Source organism: Camelina sativa, chromosome 4 (assembly GCF_030686135.1).
Source record: "Camelina sativa cultivar CO46 ecotype springtype chromosome 4, ASM3068613v1".
NCBI classification, from domain to species: Eukaryota; Viridiplantae; Streptophyta; class Magnoliopsida; order Brassicales; family Brassicaceae; genus Camelina; species Camelina sativa.
In genome coordinates this window covers 25,082,173-25,099,848 of record NC_141883.1, presented here as the reverse complement: position 1 = coordinate 25,099,848, position 17,676 = coordinate 25,082,173, and the positions used below count along the sequence as shown (strand labels likewise).

Sequence of the window (17,676 nt, the reverse complement as noted above, 5' to 3'; positions counted from 1 at the left end):
TTCTGCCAAACTCTCTCTACTAACGCTACCAGTGACACATATAGAGGAAAGTTTTCTGCCAAACCCTTAACAAATAGGCTAAATCAGTAACTCCAGAATCTAATCAACGTGACACACGACAATATTGCATCAGCTAACAGCTATGCCTCTCTGGTTCTCTCTATATGACTTTCTTGAAGCTGACAGTTAAAAAGTATACGAAACAAGAGTTTCATGGTTTTGTTTCAACTGGTATAACTAAAACCGTTTTTAAAAATTTATCACAAGAATTCTAGTTTTGAAGTTTTCATGGTGTAATTTGCACATAGTTCGTCACCAATTCTTACTTTGTATGTTGTTCTTGACCAAAAAAACAATGGTATAGAAGGCTATATATATATATACACACACACACAAGCAAAGCACAATAGACAACTAAAGTATACCAATTGATTAAAAGCCTAAATCGCATCAATTGAACTTCTCATGCCAATATGAGCTCCAAGGAGTGGTCCAATGTTCCCATCCAAGACCGATTTCAGGTCTAGAATCTCTAAACCGGTTTTTGTATCAACCACCATCTTGTGACCCTTAGCGACATACCTCCTTGTTTCTTCCAAAATGTTATTTCTGTTGATTTTGTTTACATCCGAAATCTTTTGCTCTTTTGCTATCACAAGCAACTTTGCCTTTAACCGGTTTAGCGCTTTGATCCTGTTTGCAAACCGGTTTCTTTCTCCTGCATCAGAAAACCTATATTAGAATCTGCATAAAATGCAGTAAACCAAAGTGTAATGTGCTTAAAGATACCTGAAGATTCCACTGTAATTCCACTCGGAATGTGTTGAATAGAAACCATATGCTCAGCTACTTGTTTATTCTTTTTCGCAGGATACGATACAATCAAATCCTCGTCCTTTACGTCAAAATCAGGAGATGCTCTCAAGAATAATGGTATGATATCAGCAGTCGCTGAACATTCCTGACGCAAAGAAAACATCTTTTCAATTCTTTCCGGGGCAAGAAAATGGAAAAGTAAGTTGAGTTATAATTTGTCCTGAGTACCTCTTTAGAAGTCGAACTTGTGATAAGGCGATGCACTCCTCGCTCACCTAAGAGATAACCATAAGCAAACTCGAATTCAAACTCTATTGTGGCTGAACTTACGCCACTTTTATTGCTCAAGAAGCTACATTTCTCAGCCACCCTCGCATTTTGGCCTAGCTTTTCTGCCCATTTGATATACATACTTACAACTTGCTCTGTCCATATCTGCAAGTCCTCATATATGTGTATAAGAACATACAGAAACAAAGATACACGCACAGAGTTGGTAACTGTAGAAGTGCCTTGAGACTGATGAAAACAACCTGAGATTTTATGTCTTGAGATCCGGATTTTATAATCATACAAGCTCCTTCAGAGTCATATTGATCCCTTAGAAGCTTAGACATCTCATAGTGATCCAACGATCTACTTACATCGAGCGATGAATCGTAGGCTTGCTCAAACAGACTATAATCTATAGCATCCATCTCACCCAATTGTATGATTAGCTTAGCTTCTTCAGCCTAATTAACAGACACATTCATTCAAAACTAAATTTCTTGCAAAAGAAAAGAAAAAAAAAAGCAAGAAGATTTGGTAAGAGGAAACTAAAAGAACCTTGTATTTGAGGTCTTTGAGGATATCAACTGCTTTCTCTCGATCAGCTAATTTGAGAAGAATCTCATCAGATTTAGCTGGATCATCCCATAAATCATAGTAACGCATTGTTTCTTCTTGCTTTATCCATTGCTCTTCTTCAAGCTCAAGAGCATCCGGTGCTAACATCTCAGCCTTAAGAACAACATCTTTAATCTTCTTCTTTAGTGAAAACAATCCTGAGGCAAATTTTAAACCAGAATTTACACAAAATGCCACACCAAACAAAAATCATAAAGCTTCCAACTTTAATTTGTATAAAGAACAAATCCCTCAACCCAGTTCCAAATTTACTATTTTTCTTAGCCTAAAGACACATCAGAGACATACCCAATTGCTTGTAGACGGTGTCCATGTCATCCATGGACTGAGAGGCTCGAACAGAGTTGAGAGGAAATCGAGATGGTGTTCTCTTCCTGTAAAAGCGTCGCCATGAGCAGCCTCCGCCTGTAATCTTTGCCGCCATTTTTCCCTCGCCGGAGCTCCGACGAAATTTGTTAAATGAGGGGTTTAAGCTCGTTTCTTTGTCCGCGTTATGGGTCCTCCACAACCTTATCCTTAAGTCTCTGTGTTTTAAAATTTTGAGTCTCTAATGTCTTCCACGTAACTCCCCCTTCATTCTCATAAAGTTTAGTCAGAGAGAATCAGCAGAACCGAATTATGATAACATTTAGACGATCATTACAAAAATAATTCTTGGAGTAAATCATCCAGTGATGTGAAGGGCATTTATGTAATTATCTGTAGGGTTTAGACTTTTACAGTGTGAAGATTGAATTGAAGTCGGATTTGAACCAATACGCTGCGTTTTAGTTCTCTGAGACTATTTTGTCGATGGAGTTGCTTATCCCGGCAAATAAATAATCTTTGATTCATCCCAAATCAGAAGTGATACGCTCGAAGAAAATGGTGGTTTTGATTTCAAGTACCGTGACCATATGCAGAGTAAAACCAAAGCTTGAAGATGGAAGCTTTCGCGTTAGCCGGTTAATACCCAGACCCGAAGTTCCATTTTTCTCAGGTGAATTTTACTTTTCCGTTTTGTTGAAATTCGGATTAAGTTTTTCGTTTTCGTGATGGGTATCTGAAAGAACTCAACTTTTTAGTAGGGTTGAGTGATGAGAATAAGAAGAAGAAGAAATGTTTAGTTTCGGTTCAGTGTTTAGCTGTGAAGAAAGAACCAGTTGTTGAAAGCGTGGAAAGAGTTAAAGGGACAATTTTTCCCAAGAGAGCGAAAAATCTTATCATGAGTGAAGGAAGAGATGAAGATGAGGAGTATGGGAAGCTCATTTGTCCAGGTTGTGGTATTTTTATGCAGGACAATGATCCAGATTTACCCGGATATTATAAGAAGAGGAATGTTACCGCAAAGAACTTGGAAGTTGATGAAGAGGTGGATGATGATGAGCTTGATGGGTTTGAAATGGTTGATGATGATGATGATGATGATGATGATGAGGAGATGGAGGGGGAAGATGATGAGATAAAGAATGTAATAGAGGGTAGCAACTCTGAAAGTGAGAGTGAGTTTGACTGGGAATCAGATGAGTGGGAAGATAAGGAAGAGCTGAATGGTGTTGAATTGGATGGTTTTGCTCCGGCTGGTGTTGGATATGGTAATGTCACTAAGGAGAGGGAGAAGAAGAAACGGATTTCGAAATCAGAGAGGAAGAAGATAGCTAGAGAGGAGGCAAAGAAAGACAATTTTGATGATGTGACGGTGTGTGCTCGTTGCCATTCTCTTAGGAATTATGGCCAAGTGAAGAATCAGGCTGCAGAGAACCTCTTACCAGATTTCGATTTTGATAGGTTGATATCAACTAGACTGATAAAACCAATGAGTAATTCAAGCACTACAGTTGTAGTCATGGTGGTTGATTGTGTCGACTTTGATGGTTCGTTTCCCAAACGAGCAGCCAAGTCTCTCTTTCAAGTGCTTCAAAAAGCTGAAAATGATCCTAAGGGTAGCAAGAACCTCCCAAAACTTGTGCTTGTTGCAACAAAAGTAGACTTACTTCCGACACAGATTTCACCAGCTCGGTTAGACCGATGGGTGCGCCACCGTGCCAAGGCTGGAGGAGCGCCTAAGCTAAGTGGGGTATATATGGTTAGTGCTCGCAAAGATCTCGGTGTTAAGAATCTGTTAGCTTACATTAAAGAGTTAGCTGGTCCAAGAGGAAACGTGTGGGTTATTGGAGCTCAGAACGCGGGGAAATCTACTTTGATTAATGCCTTATCCAAGAAAGATGGTGCAAAGGTCACAAGGCTCACGGAAGCTCCAGTTCCTGGTACAACACTTGGAATATTGAGAATTGGTGGAATATTGTCTGCAAAGGCAAAGATGTATGACACTCCGGGCCTTTTGCATCCCTACCTTATGTCCCTGAGATTAAATTCAGAGGAGCGGAAAATGGTAGAGATAAGGAAGGAGGTTCAACCTCGGAGTTACAGAGTCAAGGCAAGCTCTCTCTTATCATATTTAAACAGTTTTTCTAAGGTTTTGTCTGCTCCCGTGGTTGAATGACCTAGAGCTCTAAACTTTAGAGCTTCTTGTAACCATTAGATAGACTCAATGTAGCAACTGTTTAACTGCTTTAGTATCAGTCACGCAAGTTCGTGTTCCGAGAACTAACCTAATTCTGCTGAATCTTTTATTTGTAGGCAGGACAGTCTGTTCACATCGGTGGCTTGGTCAGGCTAGACCTCGTTCGGGCATCGGTTGAAACAATTTACATAACAGTATGGGCATCGCATAGCGTTTCATTACATCTAGGAAAAACAGAGAATGCTGAAGAGATACTCAAGGGCCATTCTGGTTTACGGCTGCAGGTAAGTAAAGCTTGTTTCTCGCGCATTTCCTCATTTTAGCAACATCAGAATGTAATGGACACCCTTTTCGATATTAAATAGCCACCAATAGGAGAGAACAGAGCGTCTGAATTGGGAAACTGGGAAGAGAAGGAGATTCAGGTGACGGGAAGTAGTTGGGAGGTGAAAAGCATCGACATTTCAGTGGCTGGTCTTGGCTGGTTAGCTCTTGGTCTCAAAGGTGAAGCAACACTAGCATTATGGACTTATCAGGGGATTGATGTAACCTTGAGAGAACCATTGGTTATTGACCGCGCACCATATCTTGAACGGCCTGGCTTCTGGTTGCCAAAAGCCATAACCGAAGTGCTTGGAACACATTCTAGTAAGCTTGATGAAGCTCGTAGGAGGAAGAAGCAACAAGACAGCACAGATTTTCTCTCTGATAATGTTTCATAGTAACCTGTATGTACAAGTTACAGATCAGATGCCTTTCATCATCAGTGTAGTCATTTTGGAAGGTTTATAATGGTTTTTCTATTTTTGAAACATTTTTTAAATCCACATCGATTCATTTTCTAATAATTCATTCTGAAATTTAAATGGTTGCTTTAAATGGATTTTATCAAATAAGCAAAGTACATCTTAATATTTTAACTAAGAAATCTCAAACATTCCTTAGCTTTTTTATTTTTAAACTATGAATTTATTTAATAAAGGGATTTTAGCTAGGATTAAGAATCTATGTTGCATAGAAACGGAAACAGATATGCGGAAGCGAAACGTTTCGTATACGGGAAACAACTTTTTCTAAAATAAAGAAATGGAAACATTTTAGAAACATATGTATTATATATCTATATATAAATGTATATACATAATAAAACACCAAACATAAAAATATATCAAAAGAAATATTTGGAACAACACAAATTCAAAACATAAATATTAAATAATTGAATTAAAACACTAATAATATTAGATATTTATATGTATCATGAATATATATTTTCAAATTATTTATTTATTAAGTTTCTAAACTAATAAAAGTTTATGTCGTGTTTTCATCGTGTTTCTAAACAGATTTCTAGGAATCGTGTTTGCATGATTTGTTTCTATGTTTCCACAAGTTTTTCAGAAATGGACCTTAAAAGAGTTTACCTGCAACATAGCTAGAAATCATAAATTCCACTAAACTCAAAGAAAAAAAATACTATTGGTTAAATTCAAATTCATTGGAAAAATATATAATTCCAATGAAACTCTTAATTTTAAAAAAGGACCGGCATAAAGTTGTGTAGGCCGAGCAAGCCCATTGTGAAAATATATATATTTTATCAATTGCCGCCGATTTAACTTCCCTTTCTCGCCGGAATGTATCTTTCTTCCGGTTGCTGATCCCGGCGTCGAACACTTGCTTCTCCTCTGTCGTCTAACACGAGGTGCGTCTTACAAAGCCTTTTCGTAATTATACTAGTAAAATCTAATTAAGTTGAAATTGAAGATATTTCTAGGGCTCAGATTTGTGTTACGAATCTCGGTTCATCGTTCCGATCGTCAATTGCAGTGTAGTAGTAGATAATCTTCATCGTTTATGTTCCGATTTAGTAAGGATGCGAGTATTCTTCTGGGGTTTTATTGATTTTACTTTACTCTTACTTAACGTTGAAGCTGTGTTCTTAGATCTGTATACTTGCTCTCTCGTTATGGAACTGTCTCCTGTATTCTGTTCACATTTTGACCTCTTTGTCTCCAATTCGTATTGATTTGTTGTTTCTCTTTCGTTTTGCATTTTGGGAATTGTGTGGCAGAGATGAAGAGAAAATGTAGGATTTGGTTGCCTAAGCAACTCGCGTCAGCTGATGATTTGAGTCAGAGTCTATTGTTTGGGTGGTTCGTATGTCATTCCTCTTCTTGTCTTGATGTTGTTGTGGCCTTTAACTCTGATGAGAGCTCCTTGTCCAATGCCGGATCTAAGCTCCAAGTAATAATAAACTAACTCCACTTTCAGATTTTCTTTTGTTGCCCGTCTTGTTTCATGAATTTTGTACCTACCCTTTTCTCTTGCATTTTGATAAACAGAGTATGCGACATTTTTCCTTTGTGATTTCTAACAGGACGTACTACATAAAACAAATGAGAAGATGCCCTCAACTTTACGGGATAAGGCAGCATTTACGCTCCTTGGTCGTTATGATTTTAATGTTAATGGAAACTCATCCAAGATTACAACAGACAAAGGTGTGTGCAGTAAGGCCGGAGCTTATGGTGGTCCTTGCGGCTATAGTAGCCTATGCTGTGGTTGTCATAAGGTTGATGGCTTATTAGAGGATTTTAGGGAAGAATCTGTTAGCAGACACTGGATTCATCTGGTGCGTGATTCTTCGGAGCATAGAGTTATGGAATTTCATTCAAGTTCTAGACTGCATCATATACATTGGAATGGGGAGATTGTATCTCAATGCGATGTCCACGTATGTAAGTCATGATTTCTTTCTCCTGTGTTGTTCTTTTCTGAACCTTCAAGCTGCCAGTGTTTGACTCCTTTAAACATCAACATGTCAGGTTATAGTCTATGACATTCCAGTGTTTGGTTCTCACCATTTCTCGTTAAGCTTTTGGACATCTCCTCTTCAGACAAAAGCTCCTCTTAAGAAACCCAAGTGGGTTGATGATCTTCACAATAGGCAACCTCTGAATGATATGGTTAAGAAGTTTCCCAAATGCTTCTCTTTGTTCTGCTGTTTCTTTCTCGATTTGTTGCTAATATTCTCTTGATATTACGTAAGCAGGAAACTGTGATCTTGTCCATAAATTGCGCTTCAGCTGCCAAGATTGCCTATAAGAAGATCTCCACGCAGCTAGAGACTTCTTCTCGGAACTTTTCCATTAGTTATCTGTAAGCTCTCGTAATATTTTATTCGCATTGTTGAGTTCTTTTTATTCTCTCTTTGTTGTTAGTTGTTCTAAGTACTTGCATCTTGCTTTTCAGGATATCGTCTTTGACATGGCGGTTACTTGCCACAATTATAGGCTCTTTATCAAGTCTGTTTTATAGCCTTATCCAATTCTTCTGTTTACTTTCAAGTTTTCCGATTTTCTCATGGATACATATCGCATCAAGGAGGATACTCAAGAATACATGGATCAATTTCAGAGTACGCAGCTCTCAGATCTTATATTGGCCAATCTTCCTTGAGGAGAATGACATGATGTAAGTTCAATCATATACCAAAATTTGCATCTTTAGTAAAATCTGTTGACTTTTTCTGTTTGCCCTTGGCTCAAAATTCCATCTCTATATATTTTGCTTAACAACTGTGTACCTACTAATCTCTGGAGATAAAAAGTTTAATTCCAGATACCTTCATGCAATGCATTTCTCATTTTCCCGAGAAGTTTCACGCAGTTGTTAAGCTTTTCCAGTTTTCTGCCCTCGTCTTACGTAGACTGTTGCATTTTATGTGTATCTGGTTTGTTCTTGATTTTGTGCTATGCTTATTAATTTATGACAATCCTTCTGGATTTCAACAGGTCCATATGCTGTGTGGAACATGCCGAGAAAGCTGCACTGAAAAGACATTCTACGTGGTCGGCCATGGCTGTTGATCTAATTTTGGGGAACTTGATTGGTCTAGGTCTATTATTTAACACCGAAACTGTCTGCTCATGGATATTCAAGTTTACAAAGGAGTTCACAAATGATATTTTGCGGTCTGGTTGTGTGTGGTTGATGGGAGTTCCAGCGGGTTTTAAGTTAAACACAGAATTGGCTGGAGTTTTAGGGATGGTATCTCTTAATGTAATCCAGATATGGTCCACTCTCTGGGTATTCATGGCCTCTTTCATCTTTTATTTGATAAGAGCAATCGCCTTCCTAGGAATTACTTTTGGTGCAACAGTATCTGCCGCATTTGTCATAGATGTCATTACTTTTGCAACACTTCATATAATGGCTCTTCATTGGGCAATCACACTTGTGTACTCTCACCAAATTCAAGCTTTAGCAGCATTGTGGAGGCTTTTCAGGTAATTTGAGCATTAAACTCGCTGAGTTCTTTCATTAGTGAATCAGTTCCTTGGGTTCTTAAAGTTAGAAGCAGGAGACATGCAAGAATTTTCTGTTTACCTTTTAAATTCTTGAATCCAAAGAAAATACCAAGTATCGTTTCATCTCTTTGTCTGCTAAACCATTTTTGTTTATCTCAATTCCTTAAACCTTATCTTGAATTCTTCTTTGTTCTTTCAGAGGGCGAAAATTAAATCCTCTACGTCAAAGGTTGGACAGCTATGGTTACACTGTGAAGCAGCATGTGGTGGGATCTCTTCTGTTCACTCCTCTTCTGCTTCTGTTGCCAACAACATCAGTTTTCTACATCTTTTTCACCATTACAAGCACGACAATCAACTCCGTATGTATGTTGATTGAATTCTCAATCTCTGTCATCCATGCAACACCATATGCAGAGATTATGATATGGCTTGTCAGACGTGAAAGATTTCCTTCTGGTGTTTGGTTTGAAATGGAACACTGTGGAGACCATATCCTTGACTCCTCCTCAAATAATGCTTCTGAAGACAGAAGCAGTACAGACTCCAAAAATCTACTGAGAGAACATAATATTCCTGAGAAGAAATCATCATCTCTAATGGTTTCCAATCTTCGCAGCAATTTCTTAAGCTTAGGTGAACTCTTTGGTAGTTTTTAAGTCGAAAGACTATTTAATTTTGATGCTTTGTGTGTTTGTCTTTAATTTAGCCTGACATTATATGAACACATTGCAGGACAGATACTTTTGCCTCATTATAGAACAATATTTTCAGGAATATCAGCTTCTTCTCTGACTACATCAGCTCGTGGAGTCCTCAGTGGGGAAAGGTGAATTAATATGATGAGATCACAAATTTTATCCCATCCTTCTCTGTTTTCCAAAATTATTTAGCCTTGTGTTGTATTTTTTTTTTCCAGAATGCCATCAAAACTAGGGCTTGATCTGCCTCCTCCAAGGCCATGGATGCAAATGCCATTGAGACAGTACTGGGTCCTCTGCCGTAACTCCATCATCTCATCTGCGGCAAATGATGAATTCTCCAGTTGATCTTCTAGCGTTTTAACTCCATAGACACTCTCTGATCACTAACATTGGAAAACATGAAGTCCCCTTTTTTTTAATTGGGCCCTTGGTCCTAGATTTGTTCATCAGCTTTATCTCTGGTTTAACTATGTAAAAAATATTATTTTTTCTATGAATGATTTCATATATAATTACTTTTTATATTCATGATTTTATATGTAATTATTTTGCTAATAAAATTTGGGTAGCACTTTAAACCTCGAGAAAATTTCACTAACACTATAAACTTTTTAAATGATTTTATTAATACTTTGAACCTTTAAAATGATTTTACTAGCACTTTAAATCTTAACACTAACTTTCATTTTTGTACTGCCATAAAAAATAACGGAATAATAATATTCGTCAACGCGAAATTGTTAAACTATGTTGGTTTAATTTAAATTTTAATTAGTTTTAGTTTTTATAAATTAATTTAAAAAGAAATTGTGTCCATTTTCATTTTAGAAAAAAACTTTTACGACGTTAGTCTTCACATTATTAATCTTTTTAATAAATGCATCTCTACTGGATTCTGATTCAAATCGATTGACTTCTCATTGGAAACCAATGAATCGTCTAAATATATTGTCATCTTCAATTTTACATTTGTCAAATGTGTTAACCTTACCTCTGATTCTTTTTTTTTGCTTTGATTTTTTTTCAATTTTTTTTTATCAATTGTCATAAATAATTAAATTAAATTAAAGTAATTAAACAAGTATTTAAATCAAACCAGCATAATTTAACTATTTCACGTTGACGTATATTACCGTTTCGTCATCTTTCGTGGCGGTACAAACAGGAAAGTTGGTTTTAAGGTTTAAAGGGTTAGTGAAATCATTTTAAAGGTTTATATTGTTAGTGAAAATATCTCAAGGTTTAAAGTGCTACTCAATAACACTTTGAAGATTTAAAATGTGTTTTTTCCAATAAAGTTTAGTTGCATGTCAAAAATAAAAATAAAAAATTAATTAAATATTTTTTGTTATTTTCTAAATCTTTTAAAAGTTATGAAAATCAAAATGTGGTATGAGTTTAAAGCCTAGAATAATTGTAAAAGAAAAAAAAGGTAACAAAATCTGTAAAAAGCAAATTAGTTTTGGATTCCCTTTCCAAAATATTTAAAAAAACCTTCCAAAAATATTTAGATATACTTCTTTTTTTTCTGACTAATATTTAGATATACTTTGAAAACCTGTAAAAAAAAAATTAAGATTAGTAATGAAATTAGTACATGATTGATTTTGAACGTGTCTACCAGTGATACGATAACCGTTAGAAAGAAAGAAACAAAAAAAAAATACTTCATAAACCTAAAGATTCGTGTATAAATAAAAAAGCGCTTTTCTCTGTTCTCATCATCTTCATCTTTCCCCACAAAGCAAAAGAAAAAAAACAGCGAAGAAGAAGAAGAAGAGCAAAACAACTACGATGACTCAAGCTCCACTTAGTGCTCCCCCTCAACAAGGTGTGTCCCCCTCTCTCAGATTCTCACTTCTCTTTCGTTATTTTCGAAATTTTGATCTTGATTTGTCATTTTCGAAATTTCTTGTTGTTGTTGTTCTCTTCTCTGCATGGATCGATCTCTGAATCCGTTAACTATGTTCTCTATCTGATTTATAATAGGTTATCCACCAAAGGACGCTTATCCACCAACGCAAGGACCACCCAAGGACGCTTATCCACCTCCTGGACAACCCTATCCTCAGCAAGGATATCCTCCACAGGCCTATCCTCAGCAGGGATATCCTCATCAAGAATATCCTCAGCAAGGCTATCCTCCTCCGTACGCACCTCAATACCCACCGCCTCAGCAACAACAGCAGCAGAACCGCAGTCCTGGTATGCTTGAAGGATGGTAAGTATACTCATTGCTCCATATTCATATTATGGTTTTGGAGAACTCTTACTTTTGATTTGATTAAAGGGTTTTATCATGTCTCCTTTGTTTATAAGTTTGTTTTCCAATGGTGACTAGAATCTACTATGAGAGTCTTTGTGCTTTGTTTTTGATTAAAGGGTTCTGGCATTTTGTATTCGAAAATATGTGAAAATGAGGATGATGATGATGATTTGCTTTTGCTTTTGCAGCCTTGCTGCTCTGTGTTGTTGCTGTGTCTTGGACGCTTGCTTCTGATCTGAGTAGTAGAGTCGCTCTCCTTGAAGCGATATTGGTTTACTGATAATGATCATCATCTCATATTATTCTCTTTCCGTTTTTTTTTTTTTTTTTTTTTTTTTTTTTTTTAATGATGAAACCATTCTCATAGACATTCTTCTGCTTTCTTTAATAAGTTTCACTTATTTGGATGTTGCCAATGGGCATTATATGTAATTGATTGGGTGACCCAATTTGTTGTTACAAAGTATTGGCCTTATATTATACACACCTCTCTTCTTCGTAGCTTCATCTCTAACGTTGCATAGTAAGATCATTTGTGAAAATGATAACTAACTCGCAGCTCTACTTTAAAAAGTGTTGCTTCTATTGAACGCATACGATCCAGACAAAGCAAGTAGGCTATTTAGAAACCTAGAAAACACTCTGTTTTGGGGGTGGGTTAAGATCAGCCCTTAGTAATAGCCAATTCTGATATCCTCTAACACAAAACAGAATATATTAGACAAATGACCTAATTGATGTATCGTATTAGAGACAGAAAAGAAAAGACTGAAGGAGGATTGTATCTTAAAAGCTATAGCAAAAAAATCACATGTCATCTTCGATCCAAAGTGGGTTCTTCTTCTTCCATGTTTGTGACTGATGATTAGTCGGCTTTTCACGTATAAGCTGCAGAGACAAAGAAGCACGAGTTGATCAACCAATACTAGACCATCTCTCTTTTGGGTCTTCTTGTCCACTACTTTTGGATTAGCAGCGACAAGGCTTGTAGTCGGAGGAGATGCTCGTGGGTAGAAGAAGTCAGTCGGGAAGAAACTGTATTGAACTCCGGCCATTTCTTAAACTGTTTCTCTCTTCTCTCTTTTGTCAGTTATAGGTTTGTTAGAAAAAAATGGTTTCGTTGCGAAGAGAGACTATTTATTGGCAAAAATGCCAAAAAATAGAGTGAGAGAGAGAGAGAGGCAAAAGCTGACTTTTACACTTCACAGGTTGAAGAACTTGGGGCTTCTTCTTTTTTGGTTCTTTATGCGAATCAGTTAGTGTAAAATTAGGATATCCGAATAAAAATTGCACAAATTCTAGGGCGGTGGTTGATTTGTCAAAGAACGTTAGAAATCAAATCGCAACACTTCACTCAAAAACATTTTTAAATATTCTTTTTTTTGTTAAAAAGTTTTCATAAATATATAAAAAATCAAGTTTACATAATATAACTAATACAAGCAAAGAAAAAAGAACGAAGACTACCAACAGCTAGAAGGGTGAACGATTGAAAACAAACAAAGACCGAAGAAAGCAGACCGAAGAAAGGAAAGAAAAAGCAGAGCCGAAAGCTTGTCAAAAAACTTAATACAACCAATATTGAAGAAGAGAGATCCCTCGCTTCAAACCCAATTGCAACATAGAACTACATTTGTTATTCATGGTGGAGACGATGCTTGTTGCTACTGAAACTGGGGAGACCGAAAGACCTTCATGGAATCACCGATTTTTCTTTCTCCACAGTTCATAGATTGTACCCTGCCAACCTTGAAGGAGAGCAAGTTTTGTATGCTTTGATGCTGAAACTGTTGGCATCCAAAGGAGGATCTGGTCCCAAAGAAGAGGAGGACATGATATCTTAAGTCTTTGTGTTATCAAACTCCACACTTCAGCCGAAAAGGCACATTCGAAAAAAGGTGATTTCGAGATTCAGGTGCCAAACCACAAAGAAGACAATCTAACTCAATATCTACTCCCCAAGTAGACAAACGATCAAGAGTTGGGTTGCGATTCAGTATAAATAACCATGAGTTTATAGCATGCTTTGGAATGACAGCTTTGTGCCACACAAGAGGGGCCCAAGATTTTACTTGATTCGAAAACCTGACAACATTCCACACAACTTTAGAAGAGAAAGATTGTTTTATACCGTTTATTGCCCAGACTGGAATATGACTTGCTGATGACATAGTAATGGTAGAGATAAAAGCATGGAGAAGAACTTGTCTCTCTGATCTGGCACTAGGAAGAGACCATCCATTCTCATTTCTCAATTCAGCGACAGTTGAAAACAAAGGGATCCGTAAGTGACTAGGCCCATCTGAACCAAGGAAATGGTAGAGAGATCCAAAAGGAGTCCATGGCTCCCACCAAAAGAAAGTAGAATCACCATTTCCAATATGGATGCTGAGAAATTTAAGAGCTTTGGAATGAAGTTTAAGTAATTTTCTGAAGTTCTAAGAGTAAGAAGCATTCTTTTCATTGAGTGCCCATAAAGGAGATGTAGAAAGATACCTACTTTTTATCCAGGCCACCCAAAAAGAACCAGCTCTAAAAAACAGCATCCAAAGAAGTTTCAAAGCACATGTTTCGTTCCAACTACTAATGTGCCTCAAACCAAGTCCACCTTCTAACTTAGGGAAGCAAATGTTAAACCAAGATAATTTAGCACCTGAGGGAGTGTCTACCTTTCCATGCCAAAGGAGGGAGCTGCAAAGACTGTTAATTTTTCTAATAACCTTCATAGGGAGGAAGAACGCACTAGTCCAAAAACCTATAATTCCGGGGATAACTGAAGATAAGAGAGTTAACCTACCAGCCAAACTCCGAAACTTATGAGTCCAACCATTCAGTTTCTTCCGAATTTGAGATAGCAAAGGATCACAATGTTTCACTGAAAGCTTTTTGGAACATAGGGGAAGACCTAAGTACCGGACTGGAAGAGTGGAAGAAGTCAAATTAAAAATAGTCTTTAACCGGTTCAAGTTATCCTCACTTACACCGGAACAAAACAAGGAGGTTTTCTCAATATTCATTGTCAAACCAGAGATTTCCTCAAATTTTGCAAGAACAAACATAACTCCGCTCAAAGAATGCTCTGATCCCTCTAAGAAGATTAATAAATCATCAGCAAAGCATAGATGAGTAAGCTGAAGGTCCTCACACCCAGGGTGGTACTTGAAAGATCCTTCTAGAGCAGCTTTATTCAACATTAAGGATAACACATTCATTATCATAACGAACAGAATTGGGGATAAAGGATCCCCTTGGCGCAGACTCGTCCGTCCTTTAAAGAAGCCTAAAAGTAACCCCATTGATACTAATACTGAAAGACGGAGAACACACACAAGCTCTGATCCAGTTAATGAAAATAAGAGGAACCTTATAAGCCTGAAGAGAATCAAGAAGAAAGTCCCATCTAACTGAATCAAAAGCTTTTGAGATGTCAACTTTGAGTGTGATTCTTTCTCCACCAGAATTAAGATGATAATCTTGCATAACTTCTGAAGCAAGAAGCACATTCTCTATTATAAGCCTGTCCTTTACAAATGCGGTTTGGTTTGGAAGTATAAGGTCAAGAAGCAGACTATTTAATCTGTCTAACAAGAGACGAGATATGAGCTTGTAAACCGTATTAAGACAAGAGATGGGTCTGAAGTCCTTCAATTCAACAGCCCCTGGCCTCTTTGGAACTAGGATAAGAGATGTGGAATTTAAGGCAGTTGGGATAAAGGAATCATGAAAGAACTGGAGCAAACTCAATGTTAATTCCTGCCCAATAATAGACCATGTAGCCTTGAAGAACTCTACAGGAAATCCATCTGGTCCTGGTGTTTTATTGAGAGGCAACTTGAGAAGACAAGCTCTTATAGCTTCAGCAGAGAAAGGAGAGGAGAGAGAAGATTGCTGCTCAATCGAACAAGTTGTATGGATTAAAGAACTAAAGAGCTCAGGTAAATCAGGACAAAATCTGCCTCTAACTGAACGTAGGATCCCAGCAAAATAGTTGATAGCTAGATCATGAGTTTTTTGGAGAGATGAAGTGAAAGATCCATCCGGTTTCAACAGAAATTTGATCGCATTTCTAGCATTCCTAGCCGTAGTAACCTTATGGAAAAAAGAATTATTAAAGTCACCTTCACCCAACTATCTTAGACGAGACTTTTGTCTGTAAAAACTCTCCTCCACAAGACTAAGATGCAACCACCCCTCCAAAGCTAATTTTTCATTATGAATATTGATCTGAGAAGGGACATTCAAAGCTAACAGCTGAAGATCATTGAGCTTGGAGTGAGCCTCAGCAACTCTCTTTTCTAAGCCACTAAAATTGTTCTTCATCAAATCTTTTATAGGCTTTTTCATCATTTTCAGCTTGAAATAGAAGTCTTTAAGAGTAAGAACTGATATACCAACATGTGTCCAAGCTTCCATAACAGAATCTAGAAAACTTGGATGCTTTGTTAAAAGCGAAAAAAAATTAAATGGCCTAGTACCATAAGACGGAGGAGGTGTGACGATATTTATATGACCAGGTGTATGATCAGAGAACTCAGGGGCTTGAAAGGTACAAAAAGTAGAAGGGAATCTTAGCAGCCAACAACCATTCACCAAGCATCTGTCTAGTTTTTTCCCAATCGGATCTCCTGATCTTTTGTTCATCCAAGAAAATTTAGGTCCACAAAAGGGAAGATCAAAGAGACCTAAGTCAGCTAAACAGTCTCCAAACATACGCATACCTCTTGTAGAGCTGACCGTATTATTATTTGAGGTTTCTGCTGGACTAAGAATCTCATTGAAATCCCCATTAATCATCCACGGCATGTTTGCTAAACAGAGAGATGTGTTTCTATCATGAAGTGAACTCCAAAGATTTTTCCTTTCCTCTTCCTCGGTAGATACATAAACCGCTGTGTAAATAAGAACTGACCCATCCTCCAAAGAAACCTCACAAGTAATTGACCGAAAGTCAACAAAAAGAACTGTTGCTTTAGTCGAAACTTTGAAAATGATCCAAATCTTTCCTAACTCCGAGAACTGGTAATTAGACAAAAGAGACCACTCTGAACCAAGAACTGACATAATAAAATCCTTACTAGCTTCTTTAACATGTGTCTCCAACAAAGCTCCAAAAGTGACAGGACGACTACGAAGTCAGTTATAAAGAGGTCGATGCTTTGAAAAATCATTAAGACCTCGCACATTCCAAAAAAAGTTGTCTGACATATAAACAAATTATGGAGTGTGACGCTTCCCTCTTTGCAGGGAGAGAACGCCACCTTGAGCAGGTGAGATTTGGTCATACCTTTTTCTCTTTGATTTCTTATCTTTGGAGGAGGCTGAAGAGGGAGAAGAACCATAGAGAACCAGCGAATAAGACATCTCACCCAAGACCAAAGCATTTTCCTCTACTGATAACAGTTCAAAAGGGTTTGAGATGGAAGTAGAAGGTTTAACCACTGAGAGTAAAGGCGAGGAAAGAATACTAGGGGTGGCCAATTAAGGCAACTGAACAGAATTGGTCGAAGCTACATCCAAGTCCACAGAAGAACATTCATGAGCAAGGGGTAACCCAGATGGAGCGGAAACAGAGGGAGCTCTGATAACCTGAGAGAAAGTAGGTAAATCCTCTTTTCCATGAACCATAGAATCTGAAGTAGGGGTCGAAACTTGTTTAACATGGCCTTCAGACACGGGTTTCCAAACCTGTTGCTTTTCCACATGAGTTGATGAAGAAGCATTATTTCCAGGTCCTTTAGGGGTTTGCTTCTCTTTTCCAGCCAAAGAAGATTGCATATGTGAATTAATAGCAGTAGGACAAAGTGAAGCTTTATGTCCAATTTCATTGCAAAGAGGACAAAGAGGAGGTAACCAAGGGTAAGAGACATTAAGAAGCAAGACATGTACATCATCTCGTTCTATTTCCAACACCGATGGAAGAGGTTTCATAAGATCTACAATTACTTTTACCTCGGCAGAGTTGACACTAGTGAAAGGTTTATGATCCACTGCTCGCCCCAACGGCCTACAAATGATACTTAAACCCTCTGGAGTGATTAAATCAAAAGGGATATCCTTAATAGATGCCCAAACTGGCGCTTTCTCTAATGAAGGAGGATTAAAACTGAATTCTGACTTCCAAGCCGTGACAAAGAACGGAGAGTCACCTACATGCCATAATTCATG

At 37.5% G+C, this 17,676-nt stretch overlaps 5 protein-coding genes across 12 annotated transcripts; 3 read left to right on the top strand and 2 right to left on the bottom strand.

The window, feature by feature from the left end:
• Nucleotides 1-340: 340 nt before the first annotated feature.
• On the bottom strand, nt 341-2,386 carry LOC104781621 (peptide chain release factor PrfB3, chloroplastic). The gene is made up of 6 exons (XM_010506338.2): nt 2,014-2,386; nt 1,645-1,862; nt 1,350-1,550; nt 1,045-1,251; nt 790-961; nt 341-718 (listed from the first exon to the last, which is right to left on the bottom strand). Exons 1-6 carry the CDS (start codon nt 2,147-2,149, stop codon nt 441-443), a joined length of 1,212 nt encoding a protein of 403 aa, XP_010504640.1. The 5' UTR covers nt 2,150-2,386; the 3' UTR covers nt 341-440.
• On the top strand, nt 2,287-5,042 carry LOC104781622 (GTP-binding protein BRASSINAZOLE INSENSITIVE PALE GREEN 2, chloroplastic). Of its 2 annotated transcripts, none has more exons than XM_010506340.3 (4): nt 2,287-2,704; nt 2,793-4,141; nt 4,345-4,512; nt 4,594-5,042. In XM_010506340.3, exons 1-4 carry the CDS (start codon nt 2,590-2,592, stop codon nt 4,948-4,950), a joined length of 1,989 nt encoding a protein of 662 aa, XP_010504642.1. In that variant the 5' UTR covers nt 2,287-2,589; the 3' UTR covers nt 4,951-5,042. The 2 variants fall into 2 exon arrangements, with proteins under 2 accessions (XP_010504642.1, XP_010504641.2); XM_010506339.3 differs by having other exon boundaries at nt 2,339-2,704; nt 2,790-4,141.
• A 608-nt stretch (nt 5,043-5,650) lies between these two features.
• On the top strand, nt 5,651-9,769 carry LOC104784121 (N-acetylglucosaminyl-phosphatidylinositol biosynthetic protein gpi1). Of its 6 annotated transcripts, none has more exons than XM_087510665.1 (11): nt 5,784-5,933; nt 6,303-6,475; nt 6,609-6,969; nt 7,057-7,197; nt 7,284-7,390; nt 7,484-7,536; nt 7,616-7,705; nt 8,026-8,520; nt 8,741-9,177; nt 9,277-9,370; nt 9,461-9,769. In XM_087510665.1, the coding sequence occupies exons 6-11, from the start codon at nt 7,499-7,501 to the stop codon at nt 9,588-9,590; spliced, it is 1,284 nt and encodes a 427-aa protein (XP_087366791.1). In that variant the 5' UTR covers nt 5,784-5,933; nt 6,303-6,475; nt 6,609-6,969; nt 7,057-7,197; nt 7,284-7,390; nt 7,484-7,498; the 3' UTR covers nt 9,591-9,769. The 6 variants fall into 6 exon arrangements, 4 of the variants coding, with proteins under 4 accessions (XP_019100381.1, XP_087366790.1, XP_087366791.1 ...); XM_087510666.1 differs by having other exon boundaries at nt 5,809-5,933; nt 6,609-6,965; XM_019244836.2 differs by having other exon boundaries at nt 5,651-5,933; nt 6,609-6,965; nt 7,484-7,705.
• Nucleotides 9,770-10,819: 1,050 nt separating this feature from the next.
• On the top strand, nt 10,820-12,012 carry LOC104781620 (uncharacterized). Of its 2 annotated transcripts, none has more exons than XM_019244834.2 (3): nt 10,820-11,058; nt 11,235-11,466; nt 11,700-12,012. In XM_019244834.2, exons 1-3 carry the CDS (start codon nt 11,040-11,042, stop codon nt 11,743-11,745), a joined length of 297 nt encoding a protein of 98 aa, XP_019100379.1. In that variant the 5' UTR covers nt 10,820-11,039; the 3' UTR covers nt 11,746-12,012. The 2 variants fall into 2 exon arrangements, with proteins under 2 accessions (XP_019100379.1, XP_010504639.1); XM_010506337.3 differs by having other exon boundaries at nt 10,820-11,076.
• A 1,355-nt stretch (nt 12,013-13,367) lies between these two features.
• LOC147946171 (uncharacterized) lies at nt 13,368-14,723 on the bottom strand. The gene is made up of 4 exons (XM_087509522.1): nt 14,425-14,723; nt 14,181-14,304; nt 14,012-14,043; nt 13,368-13,899 (listed from the first exon to the last, which is right to left on the bottom strand). Exons 1-4 carry the CDS (start codon nt 14,721-14,723, stop codon nt 13,368-13,370), a joined length of 987 nt encoding a protein of 328 aa, XP_087365648.1.
• Nucleotides 14,724-17,676: the final 2,953 nt, after the last annotated feature.

What these genes read in the sequence shown, in the direction of transcription:
- LOC104781621 (XM_010506338.2), bottom strand. Translation starts at nt 2,149, where the DNA reads ATGGCGGCAAAGATTACAGGCGGAGGCTGCTCATGGCGACGCTTTTAC. An exon ending in TCAAAGACCTCAAATACAAG is followed by an intron (nt 1,551 to 1,644) that starts GTTCTTTTAGTT and finishes TCTGTTAATTAG; the next exon opens with GCTGAAGAAGCTAAGCTAAT. An exon ending in AATTACAGTGGAATCTTCAG is followed by an intron (nt 719 to 789) that starts GTATCTTTAAGC and finishes TTTCTGATGCAG; the next exon opens with GAGAAAGAAACCGGTTTGCA.
- LOC104781622 (XM_010506339.3), top strand. Translation starts at nt 2,590, where the DNA reads ATGGTGGTTTTGATTTCAAGTACCGTGACCATATGCAGAGTAAAACCA. An exon ending in CTCGGAGTTACAGAGTCAAG is followed by an intron (nt 4,142 to 4,344) that starts GCAAGCTCTCTC and finishes TTTTATTTGTAG; the next exon opens with GCAGGACAGTCTGTTCACAT. An exon ending in ATTCTGGTTTACGGCTGCAG is followed by an intron (nt 4,513 to 4,593) that starts GTAAGTAAAGCT and finishes GATATTAAATAG; the next exon opens with CCACCAATAGGAGAGAACAG.
- LOC104784121 (XM_019244836.2), top strand. Translation starts at nt 6,305, where the DNA reads ATGAAGAGAAAATGTAGGATTTGGTTGCCTAAGCAACTCGCGTCAGCT. An exon ending in GGCAACCTCTGAATGATATG is followed by an intron (nt 7,198 to 7,283) that starts GTTAAGAAGTTT and finishes TTACGTAAGCAG; the next exon opens with GAAACTGTGATCTTGTCCAT. An exon ending in GCATTGTGGAGGCTTTTCAG is followed by an intron (nt 8,521 to 8,740) that starts GTAATTTGAGCA and finishes TTGTTCTTTCAG; the next exon opens with AGGGCGAAAATTAAATCCTC.
- LOC104781620 (XM_010506337.3), top strand. Translation starts at nt 11,040, where the DNA reads ATGACTCAAGCTCCACTTAGTGCTCCCCCTCAACAAG. An exon ending in TAGTGCTCCCCCTCAACAAG is followed by an intron (nt 11,077 to 11,234) that starts GTGTGTCCCCCT and finishes GATTTATAATAG; the next exon opens with GTTATCCACCAAAGGACGCT. An exon ending in CCTGGTATGCTTGAAGGATG is followed by an intron (nt 11,467 to 11,699) that starts GTAAGTATACTC and finishes TTGCTTTTGCAG; the next exon opens with CCTTGCTGCTCTGTGTTGTT.
- LOC147946171 (XM_087509522.1), bottom strand. Translation starts at nt 14,723, where the DNA reads ATGAATGTGTTATCCTTAATGTTGAATAAAGCTGCTCTAGAAGGATCT. An exon ending in TCTTCCACTCTTCCAGTCCG is followed by an intron (nt 14,305 to 14,424) that starts GTACTTAGGTCT and finishes TTTGGCTGGTAG; the next exon opens with GTTAACTCTCTTATCTTCAG. An exon ending in CCCTCCTTTGGCATGGAAAG is followed by an intron (nt 14,044 to 14,180) that starts GTAGACACTCCC and finishes GCTGTTTTTTAG; the next exon opens with AGCTGGTTCTTTTTGGGTGG.